At 38.2% G+C, this 12,472-nt stretch overlaps 1 protein-coding gene across 1 annotated transcript in view; it reads right to left on the reverse strand.

Annotated features, from left to right (window-relative positions):
* slc22a16 (solute carrier family 22 member 16) overlaps window positions 1-12,472 on the reverse strand; it is a 69,165-nt gene that overhangs the window by 14,534 nt on the left and 42,159 nt on the right. The window contains exons 4-5 of the mRNA XM_030128775.1: window positions 7,635-8,187; window positions 3,283-3,410 (exon numbers count right to left, since the gene is read on the reverse strand). Of these exons, the coding sequence (XP_029984635.1) occupies window positions 3,283-3,410; window positions 7,635-8,187 (681 nt within the window). The remainder of the gene's footprint in view (window positions 1-3,282; window positions 3,411-7,634; window positions 8,188-12,472) is intronic.

Below are 12,472 nucleotides of genomic sequence, written 5' to 3' on the forward strand. Positions count from 1 at the left end.
CAGAACCAAGCTGTGCTCCGACCTCCAAGCTCACCGGCGTGGAAGCCGGGCAGGAGCCGGCGCTCGGAGCCTGTAGCCCGGCTTCCTGGAGAACGCGACGCGGTGATGGGAGTTGGCGTTAATGAAGTCAAATAAAATGACATTCGCCAGCATTAAAGAAAACAGAAACAGCAGAAGAGTGCAAATGTGTATTCACTTATTTGTCGGACCTGATGGAAAGCATTACTCAGAAGTAGATCCGTGGAGGAGCAGCTTGGTGTACCGGTTCGGCCCCCTCCCCCCAAGATAGCTTTCCACCTGGACCTGATGGAAAGCTACCTGGGGGGGGACTGGTATCTTTAAAAATACTCTAAAAACTCTCAGTCGACCTCTAGTTTCTCCATTATAGGTTAACTCTTTAATTCGTTTTCCGAAGTGCCTCATCCTCTGGAGGGTCACGGGGATTCTGCTGGAACACATCCCAGCTACGAACAGGCGAAGGCGGGGAAAACTGCGGACGTGTTGCCAGTTTAACGTGGGGCTGACAGACAAACGAGCACAGAGTCTCATATTCACACCTCAGGCAGTAAAGGGTGACAAATGAACCCAGTGAGTGCATGTGTTTGGACGGCTGGAGGAACATGCATACTCCACATAGACGGCACTGGACCTACTGACTGAGACGCCCTCCATTATAGACAGTACTGGGAAAAGTAATGCATTACAGTAACAGATTACTTTTTGCTGTAATGCAGTGGTCCAGAGGTGCAACAGCCCAAAAACTTATCCATATAAGAAAAAAAGAGAACAGGACAAAAAATTATTCACTACAAAAAGAAAAGAGAGCGGCCCAAAAAAATATACACTATAAGAAAAAAAATAGAACAGCCCAAAAAATTATCCACTACAAGAAAAAAAAAATAGAACAGCCCAAGAAATTATCCACTCTAAGAAAAAAAAGAGAACAGCCCAAAAAATTATCCACTATAAGAAAAAAAAGAGAACGGCCCCAAAAATTATACACTATAAGAATAAAAAAGAGAACAGCCCAAAAAATTATCCAGTAAAAGAAAAAAAAGAGAACAGCCCAAAAAATTATCCACTACAAGAAAAAAAAAGAGAACAGCCCAGAAAATGATCCACTATAAGAAAAAAAGAGAATGGCCCCAAAAATTATCCACCATAAGAAAAAAAAAGAGAACGGCCCCAAAAATTATCCACTTTAAGAAAAAAAGAGAACGTCCCCAAAAATTATCCACTATAAGAAAAAAAAGAGAACGGCCCAAAAAATGATCCACTATAAGAAAAAACAAAGAGAACGGCCCAAAAAATTATCCAGTATAAGAAAAAAAAGAGAACGGCCCAAAAAATTATCCACTATAAGAAAAAAAAAGAGAACGGCCCAAAAAATTATCCACTATAAGAAAAAAAAGAGAACGGCCCAAAAAATTATCCACTATAAGAAAAAACAAAGAGAACGGCCCAAAAAATTATCCACTCTAAGAAAAAAAAGAGAACAGCCCAAAACATTATCCACTATAAGAAAAAAAAGAGAACGGCCCCAAAAATTATACACTATAAGAATAAAAAAGAGAACAGCCCAAAAAATTATCCAGTAAAAGAAAAAAAAGAGAACAGCCCAAAAAATTATCCACTACAAGAAAAAAAAGAGAACAGCCCAGAAAATGATCCACTATAAGAAAAAAAGAGAATGGCCCCAAAAATTATCCACCATAAGAAAAAAAAAGAGAACGGCCCCAAAAATTATCCACTTTAAGAAAAAAAGAGAACGTCCCCAAAAATTATCCACTATAAGAAAAAAAAGAGAACGGCCCAAAAAATGATCCACTATAAGAAAAAACAAAGAGAACGGCCCAAAAAATTATCCAGTATAAGAAAAAAAAGAGAATGGCCCAAAAAATTATCCACTATAAGAAAAAAAAAGAGAACGGCCCAAAAAATTATCCACTATAAGAAAAAAAAGAGAACGGCCCAAAAAATGATCCACTATAAGAAAAAACAAAGAGAACGGCCCAAAAAATTATTCAGTATAAGAAAAAAAAGAGAACGGCCCAAAAAATTATCCACTATAAGAAAAAAAAAGAGAACGGCCCAAAAAATTATCCACTATAAGAAAAAAAACAGAGAACGGCCCAAAAACTTATCCACTATAAGAAAAAAAAAAATCCCTCATCCATCTTGTCAGTTAAGGGGGCGCTGTTTATCCAAAAAGTCTCTTGCTTTAAAATGAAGGCCACTACTAAAAATAAAAGCATAGGCTGAAAATTTTGAAGACCTTCAGCTAATGTGGCTAATGCTAAGGAAGTAACCCAGCGGAAGTGGAGGTCGGTGCGCTAAAAATAAAGTTATTGTAAAAAATATTTACATTAATATAGCTCGCAAAGTGGTTAAACGATTAATGAAGGCTCCTGTGTCTGTTTAAGGTGAGGACTGGGTGTTAAATGGTTAAGGTTAAGGTTAGGTTTAGGGTTTCATTTGTAAACGGCCCTTGTGTGCACTGTGTGATGGTTCATTGCTAAGCTAATGCTAACATGAAAAGTTGACTCCATTCATCATTTTTTTGGGCTAGTGGATCATTTTTTGGGCTGTTCTCTTTTTTTTTTTTTTTATAGTGGATCATTTTTGGGGCTGTTGCACCTCTGGGCCACCGTAGTAAGGCATTACTAATCAATTTTCTGTAGCATTTGACTTGGTTCATGTTCAATAGCGCTTGTGTTACAAAGCACTTTTCGCCCATAATTTAGTTGATCAAATAAAAAATAAAAAACAGCAAGAGTGTGAGACCTTATGGAATCAAAAATGTGGCAGGAAAGTTCTATTTCAGTCCATGTATCTTTTGGTAATTGGATTTTCTTCACAGAAACAAAACAAAAATTAGTAGTTAATTGATTTTCATTTTAAAATAGAAAAATAAAAATGGGATTTCAAGGCATTTTTCTTTTTCAGTGTCAAAACAGATAAACCAAATTTAAAAAACAGATTGATTTTCATTTTCTCTTTCTAATTAAAAAAAAATAGTCACTACCTGACAGAAATGGAAAAACGGACCAAAAACACCCTTTTTTTTTTTTTTTTACTTTCTGAGACCAGATGTTGTCATTTTCAAGGAAAGAGCGCTAATACCTTGTGTGCCTAATGTTTTGTCCATATCGATTGTAAGTTTTAGTATTATGTGCTGATTATGTGTGGTCTTGTGCATTATGCTGCTTTTCTTGGTCAGGTCACTCTTGAAAAAAATGAAATAAAGGATATATATATATATATGTATATCCAGTCACTTACAGCAGGAACCACTATGATGAGCATACATGTGACCCCGGCCAGCAGCAGAGCCGGGGCGCAGGTCTTCCTCCTGCCGATCCGGTCCATTGCAAAACAGCCGACCAGATAAGACAGGAGCTCCACTGCACCTGGAAACAGTCAGTCACAGCAGCTGTTGGTCCGAGGCTACGGTGGCGCTGAAACAGTCGCACTATTTGACATTCTATCCACGGGACCTAAATAACTGTCATTTGAAATACGGCCGAAAGCACAGCCTCTACTAATGTGTCCACAAACGAAACGGCTTTGTAGAAAAATGACTCCAAATGGGACTAAACAACAAAATACATAAAGCATATTTAACGCAAAAATCACATCATCTGTAAAATCTAACTGCCTTTATTAAAAATGCTTACTTTAACCCTTTCATGCACAGTGGTCACTCCAGTGGACAGTTCTTCTCCAGCTGTTCTCTTGTATATTCATGGGTTTTGTTGTTTTAGTTCCATATCAGCCAACACAGCGGATACTTATGCACCATCCCATAATACACTGACATTCAGACCATTACTGTAACTTTGCTGTTGTAGATAAACCTGATCTGCTCTAACATGTTTGAGTGTAAATCAATTGCTAGTTGTTATTAGACTGAAATTAACAGTTTTCTTAAACAAAAAGTTTATGTATATATATATATATATATATATATATATATATATATATATATATATATATATATATATATATATATAGGGTGGGGAAGCAAAATTTACAATGAATATTTAGTTGTTTTTTCTCAGCAGACACTACCTCCATTGTTTTGAAACCAAACATATATTGATGTCATAATCATACCTAACACTATTATCCATACCTTTTCAGAAACTTTTGCCCATATGAGTAATCAGGAAAGCAAACGTCAAAGAGTGTGTGATTTGCTGAATGCACTCGTCACACCAAAGGAGATTTCAAAAATAGTTGGAGTGTCCATAAAGACTGTTTATAATGGAAAGAAGAGAATGACTATGAGCAAAACTATTACGAGAAAGTCTGGAAGATACTATTAAAGAAGAATGGGAGAAGTTGTCACCCCAATATTTGAGGAACACTTGCGCAAGTTTCAGGAAGCGTGTGAAGGCAGTTATTGAGAAAGAAGGAGGACACATAGAATAAAAACATTTTCTATTATGTCAGCTTTCTTGTGGCAAATAAATTCTCATGACTTTCAATAAACTAATTGGTCATACACTGTCTTTCAATCCCTGCCTCAAAATATTGTAAATTTTGCTTCCCCACCCTGTATATAAATATAAATAAATAAATATATATATATATATATATATATATATATATATATATATATATATATATATATATATATATATATAAATATATTATCTCCATGAAGTGAGTAAGAACCAGTATTAGAATATGATAAAAGGTGAGAAAACATCAGATTAGCTGCATTAAAAATGTTTTTGTTTCATAGTTTTCACGCAGTTTCACTTTCTGATATTGCATTTAAATACATGTTTCTTTGCTTCAAAAATTAAACACATGGTGTCCAAATGAGTGGACATTTTTTGTAACTCCATGAAAAATAGGTTCATAAAAAAAATCAATTGCATTGCTTTTTTTCATGCCTAAAGAGGAATAAAAACCCTCAAGAAAAAAATATTGACTAAGGTTCTCATAATTCGTGCATGAAAGGGTCTAAGCACAGGTGTCAAGCATGCGGCCCGGGGGCCAAATCCGGCCCACCAAAGGGTCCAGTCCGGCCCTTGGGATGAATTTGTGAAATGCAAAAATTACACTGAAGATATTAACAATCCTTTGAGTTCAGGTTCCACATTCAGACTTATTACCTCCGCCAAGGAGGTTATGTTTTTGCCAGGGTTTGTTTGTTTGTTTGTCTGTTTGCCTGTCCGTTAGTGTGCAACATAACTCAAAAAGTTATGGACAGATTTTGATGAAATTTTCAGGGTTTGTTGGAAATGGGATAAGGAAGAAATGATTAACTTTTGGGGGTGATCCGGAAGAAATCCTGGATTCTGGATCACTGAAATTTTCGTTAACATTGTGGTAAATGGGGCCAAAATTTTCATTTCCCAATATCTCGCTTAATTATTGACCAAAACTCATGAAATTTAACTCAAGAATTGACAATGGGGTCCTCTATCACATTTCAAAGGCTGATCCGGATCTGATCCAGAAGGCGGATTTTATTTTAAAAAATAAATGTAGGATTTGTATCACCGATTATGTGGGGAATTTTTGCGCATGGCGGAGGTCTGCGCTCTCCGAGTGCTTTTCTAGTTCAATCTAAACTGGGCAGGATCAATAAAATACTATCATAATAACATAGAAATAATGACAACTCCACAAATATTTATCTTTGTAAATGTAAATATTTTCATGTATTTACACTAAAACAAAGTATAACTTTGCAAAAAATGTGAATAACCTGAACAAATATGAACAACCTGAAATGTCATAAGAGAAGTAAGTACAGTTTTAACAATATTCTGTCTGTTATTTAATGTTTTGTGTATTTGTAGATCTAATGTGATCTGTAAGTTCTAATGTACATGTGGAAATGATAAACTGAGGCAGAATATCGTTAAAATTACACTTATTTTTTTCAGTTTGTTCATGTTATTCACATCTTTTGAAAGGAAAGTTTGTAGATGTAAACCTGTTCATAATGTAAATTTATTTTTTTTCACTCTAAAACACAGAGAAAAGTTTGGAGTTGAGATTATTTCTATATTATTATCTTATTATTTTACTGGTTCGGCCTACTTCAGACCAAATTTAGCTGAAAGTGGCCCCTGAACTAAAATGTGTTTGACAGCCCTGCTTTAAAGCATGGGCGTCAAACACATTTTAGTTCAGGGGCCAAATACAGCCCAAGGTGAGCTCAAGTAAAATATAACAGGCTTAATAACCTTGAAATAATAATCCAAATTTTTCCTTTTAGTTAACCCATAAAGACCCAGTGCTACTTTTGTGTCAGTTCCCGAATGAATTTTTCTTTCTATTTAAACTTTCTTAAGTGACTTATCACCATTTATTATAATATTATCCTCTGTATTTTTGCACTTTTTCAGGGAAAATCAGGTATTTCCCTGTATTTTATTCACAGGTCATGTAGATTAATCATCATTCTGATATTACATTTGAGGGTTATTATATCAAAAACTTAAGAAAAAGTGACTTTTACAGTAAAATATATTGTTAACTGAGCATCTCCATCCACTGTCATTGATCCAACTCCATGTGTTTTACTGGTGAGTCAATGTTGTCAAAGATGACAGTGTTTCCACGGTAACAACCTAGCCTCTGAACGTCCAAGTGGGTCATATCTGATGACCATGAAACCCCATTTTTTAGATTGTTCTACAGCAGGGGTGTCAAACTCATTTTAGTTCAGGGGCCACATCCTCCCAATATGATCTGAAGTGGGCCGGACCAGTGAATTAATAACATAATATGATATAAATGTATAAATTACATGATGGAAATGTTTACATCTATAAACTCCTTTTTAAAAATGTGAATAACATGAACAACCATGAAAACACTGAAATTTATTCAGAAAAATAAGTGCAATTTTAACTCTATTTTGCCTCTGCTTATCATTTGTAAATGTGCATTACAACTTACAGATCACAATGGATCTGCAAATTTACAAAATATTTGAGTAACTGGCAGAAAATTAGAAAAATTACACTTACTTCTCTTAACACATTTCTAGTTTTTCATTTTTTTTTTTTTTTTTGTGAAAGGCTAGTTTGTAAATTTACACATTTTCATGTAAATTCACTTTTTTTTTTTTTTATACTAAAACGGAGGAAAAATTTGGAATTGTCATTATTTGTAGGTTTTTATAGTAGTGTTTCACTCATCCTGACCCACTTCAGACTAAAGTAGGGCTTTTTATGGCCCCTTAAGTAAAACAATTGACTGTTAATTTCTTCAATGTAATTTTTGCATTTCATAAATTCATCCTACGGACCGGATTGGACCCTTTGGCGGGCCGGATTTGGCCCCCGGGCTGCATGTTTGACACCTGTGTTCTACAGTTTTCGTAGTATTTAAGCCAACGTTACTACTCATCTCCCTCTTTCTGCCACTCAACGGACGTAACCGCGGTGACTTCCGCTAGCGGTGACGTCACGTGCATATCCTTTATTCAAGCTAATTTTTTTTTTGCTTAATTCAATTCAAGACTGTGGAATTTTTGACCTTGCAAAAATATCCCACGGGCCAGATTAGAACCTTTGGCCCCCGGGCTGCATGTTTAAGACCCCTGCTATAGAAACTCTGGCCTCTATTTTCCACTTTCTGAACGTACTCAAAGCAGAACTTACCAACGAGGAAGAGGTTGATGTACTGGTTTCCTCCCAGGTTGACCGAGCCCAGAGAGAAGACGTAGTAGCCCAAGCTGCCGATGAACCAGATGGCCCACACCGTGCATGTGCGGCCCGCCATCCTCCAGCTGCCAAACAGGTCCAGGATGGATAACTTCTTCTCTGGTTTGGACATCTGCTCCTCCTTCTGGAGCAGAGCCACTCCGTTCTGCTCCTCCGGCTCCAGGAGGTCCTCGGCCTTCAGCCTGCTCTCAATGCCGTTGACTCGGGCGATTGTGTCTATGAGGGTCTGGGTTTCTTTGTAGCGTCCCTTGGCCATCAGGTAGAACGGCGTCTCGGGGAATTTCCAGCAGAAGAGCAGGAACGGAGACGTGCACGTGGACAGAATGATCTGGTAGATCCACCAGATTCGAACCAGGTACCCGGTCAGAGCTACGACCATGATGCCCACGGCGAAGGCTGCGTGCACATGCATAGAGGTCCAGGTCCGTACTTTGATGCCGGTGAATTCTGTCACGTAGACGAACACTACGACCAAATACCCACTGGAGACCTGAAGATCAATGGAGATGGAATCAGAGGGACAACAACAACATGGAAACACATACTGAGGGGACAGCAGACAAGAGAAGGAACTAAAAATGATCTGTTAATATACAAGTATTCACCCACAAAGACCCAGTGCTACTTTTGTGGCAGTTCCCAAATGAATTATTCTTTGTATTTAAACTTTCTTAACTCTTTCAGTGCCACGGGCCGATCAGATCGGCTTTGGAGAACACGCCATATTTGTGTACAAACAAACCATCCACCCCCATTTCTTTCTCACATTTCGATGACGTTCTTTCAAATCTTCTTGCAAATTACGATCAATAATGAATCGGCTGCGTCCGGTGCGTTTTGAATCTAAGTAGCAATCGGTCGGATGTTACCGAACGGTTTTTGACCAAGGAAGAGCTCGCGTTTCGTTTTCTCCTTGGGAAATTTTATGAATGAATTTATGAATGAAATCATATGCAAATTAGATGGCCATTTTGTAGTAATATCGTAAACACAACGATCCGTCAAAACAGTCCCATCTGCTAGAAAATGAGTTCTGATGACGATTCAGACTTCGATTATAAAAACGACGCGAAATACTGAAAAACGGCCAAATTCTGTGGCACTTTTAAGGCTTATTAGCCCCTTAACTGTCTGGCACCGAAAGAGTTAAGTGATTTATCATCATTTATTATAATATTATCCTCTGTATTTTTGCACTTTTTCAGTGAAAATCAGGTATTTTCCTATATTTTATTTACAGATCATGTAGATTAATCATCATTTTGATATTACATTCGAGGGTTATATCAGAAACAGAGAAAACTTAAAGGTGCGGGAGACTTTCATGACCAGTTTTTCATCAAATCTGTCAAACCTCAGTCATATCCTCAGTATCATGAATCTGTAAGTCTTTCTGTGATTACTCACCTGAATCTCTTGAATTACAATGAACAATTTCGAAGTGCCATACACCAGAAACACACCATTTGTTTACAAACCGAGCCGGGAGGTAACTCAGGCATCTTCGGGATTTTGTTGCAACGTGCATTGTGGGAAACGAAGGCTCGCGCAGACGCCTGACAGCAGCAGGTGGAACAGATACGATCGGAAACAGCAGGGGCTCCTTTCCCTCTGTGCATATTCCTCCAGCCGTTTCTGCGTCATGTTTGTTTCATCCAGATAATATCATATGGTTGCGCTGCCACTGCCGCTGTCAGGTGGCTGCACGAACCTCCCTTTCCCATAATGCACCTTGCGACAAAATTCTGAAGATGCCCGAGTGACCTCCCGGCTCGGTTTGTAAACACATGGTTTGTTTATGGTGGATGGCACTAAGAAGTTGTTCACCATGATGCAAGAGATTCAGGTGAGTAATCACAGAAAGACTTACAGATTCATGATACTGAGGATATGACAGATTTTACAGATTTGATGAAAAACTGGTCATGAAAGTCTCCCGCACCTTGAAGAAAAAGTGACTTTTACAGTAAAATATATCATTAATTGAACATAAAAACAAGCATCAACAACAACTGACAGTGATCCAACTCCATGGGTTTTACTGGTAAATAAATGTTGTAGAAGATGACGGTGTTTTCACGTAACTATCCATCCATCCATTATCTGCCACTTATCTGGGGCCGGGTTGCGGGGGTAACAGTCTAAGCAGGGATGCCCAGACTTCCCTCTCCCCAGGCACCTCCTCCAGCTCTTCTGGGGGGACCCCGAGGCATTCCCAGGCCAGCCCACAGACATAGTCTCTCCAGCGTGTCCTAGGTCTTCCCCATGGCCTCCTCCCGGTGGGACATGCCCAGAACACCTCCCCAGGGAGGCGTCCAGGAGGCATCCAAAACAGATGCCTGATCCACCTCAGCTGGTTCCTCTGGATGTGGAGGAGCAGCGGCTCTACTCTGAGCTCCTCCCTGGTGGCTGAGCTCCTCCCCCTGTCCCTAAGGGTGCGCCCAGCCACCCTGCGGAGGAAACTCATTTCAACCGCTTGTATCCGGGATCTTGTCCTTTCGTTCCTGACCCAAAGCTCATGACCACAGGTGAGGGTAGGAACGTAGATTGACCGGTAAATTGAGAGCTTCGCCTCTCGGCTCAGCTCCTTCTTCACCACAACCGACCAATACAACGACCGCATCACTGCAGACGCTGCACCGATCTGTCTGTCAATCTCACGCTCCATCCTTCCGTCTGAATCTGGTACCCGGTACTACTTTTTTGGTATCACCTCCACTGAGGTTCCAGGACTGGGGACCAGATACTAAAACGTGACGCCTAAACACTGCAGACCACTGATTGGTCAGACAGTTTTCTCTGTGACCTGCGGTTTTACAAAAAAACAGATGCAGAAGTGGACAATAAATACAGCGGTACATTAATCCACATAATAACAGCCCAAAACTACACCATGGTTGGTCGAGGAGATTCAGTCTTTGGTGGCCGACATAAAAATTCAGACGAGACAACACGCAATGAGCGAGTTTATCAGCGACTCTCTGAGCAGACAACACAGAAGTAATGTGCCGCATCGCTATGATGACCAAGTACTGTAAAGTCGGTAGTATCTTGTAATGGAAACGGTCTACAGGAATACTGAGTTGAGCCGAGCCGAGTCGAGCTGGTTCCACGTAGTGGAAACGCGGTATTAAACTCCTCCACTTGGGGTAACTACAGAGCCTCTAAACGTCCAAATGGGTCATATCTGATGACCATGAAAAGACGCCAAACTGTATTTTACACCAATTATTTACATGTATTGTTTAATGGATCAACAGGTATTAAACAGTTTAGATCTGTAGACAGTTTTGGTCACTAGTGCATATTTGGGTCTTTATGGGTTAAGAAAAGAAATCATGCTTTGGAGGCAAAAAAAAAAAAAAAGGTCAGTATTTTCAGATCTGTCAGGTATTCTAATAATTTCATCCATCACCGTATGAGTATATTTATAGAAAATCACAATATTAACAGCAATTACATGTGAGCGTGTGCAGCACAGGTTGACCTATAACCGAAACATGTTCGAGGTTTTCTGTCAGATGTGTGTAAAAACTAACCATCTTTACATCAGGGTGTGAAACATGTGGTAGTAATCAGACGCACAGTCCCTGCTTATATATGACCCAGTGTGAGCGGAGGTGCAGTTTGAGCGTACACGATCCGACCGTCTGATTCTATGTGAAAAACAACAGCTGTAGTCGAGGGGGGATGGGAGGAGGCCGACAGGACTGGAACAGTGGACGGACTGTAGAAGCTCAAGTTTACTACCGTCGGCCACGTTCAGGCGAAAGACTCTGCTCTGACTTAGAGACACGTTCTGTACAAACACTTGAAAATCAGAACGGTAGAAGAAATCAAACATAAGGTGAAGCTGACTTTTAACCCAAACAACAGCTTCCAACCAAAACCACCTACTGATGTAAACTGTTTAACACCTGTTGATCCACTAATTATATCAAAACATGGAAATAAATCAAGTAAATTGCAGTTTTTCATTTGGAAGTTCAGAGGCTCCGTAGTTACCATGGAAACACCGTCATCTTCTAAAACATTGATTCAACAGTAAAACTCATGGAGTTGGATGGAGATGCTTGTTTTATGTTCAGATTTTACTGAAAAAGTCTCTTTTTCTTCAGTTTTTTCTGTTTCTGATATAATAACCATCAACTTTAATCTGAGCTTTTATGAACATCTACATGATCAGAGAATTAAATATAAGAAAATACATGATTTACATTGGGAAAAAAAAGAAAAATACAGAGAATACATTGCAAAAAATCAAAATCTTACTTGCTTGAATTAAGCAAAAAAATCTGCCAATGGAACAAGTGAAAATTATCTTGGTAAGATTTCTTCAAATTAGATTTTCCAGATCTATTGTCTAAAAATAAGTTCTAATATGTCACTGAAAAGTTACTCTTTAGGTGATTAAATCTTTAAAAATAACAAATCTTGAATTAAGCAAAAAATCTTGAATTAAGAAAAAAAAAAAAGAAAAAATCTTTAACTGAGCAAAAAAAAAAAAGTCAATTAAGAAAAAAAAATCATCAGTTAAGCAAAAAAAAAAAAAAGTCTTGAATTAAGCAAAAAAAAAAAAAAAAAAATCTTGAATTAAGCAAAAAAAAAATCTACCAATGGAACAAGTGAAAATTATCTCAGTAAGAATTCTTGAAATACGATTTTCCAGATCTACTGTCTAAAAATAAGTTCTTATATCTCACTGAAAAGTTACTCTTTAGGTGATTGTGTCTTCAAAAAAAAAAAAATTGTGAATTAAGCAAAAAAATCTTGAA

This window comes from Sphaeramia orbicularis, chromosome 24 (assembly GCF_902148855.1).
Source record: "Sphaeramia orbicularis chromosome 24, fSphaOr1.1, whole genome shotgun sequence".
Classification (NCBI taxonomy): Eukaryota; Metazoa; Chordata; class Actinopteri; order Kurtiformes; family Apogonidae; genus Sphaeramia; species Sphaeramia orbicularis.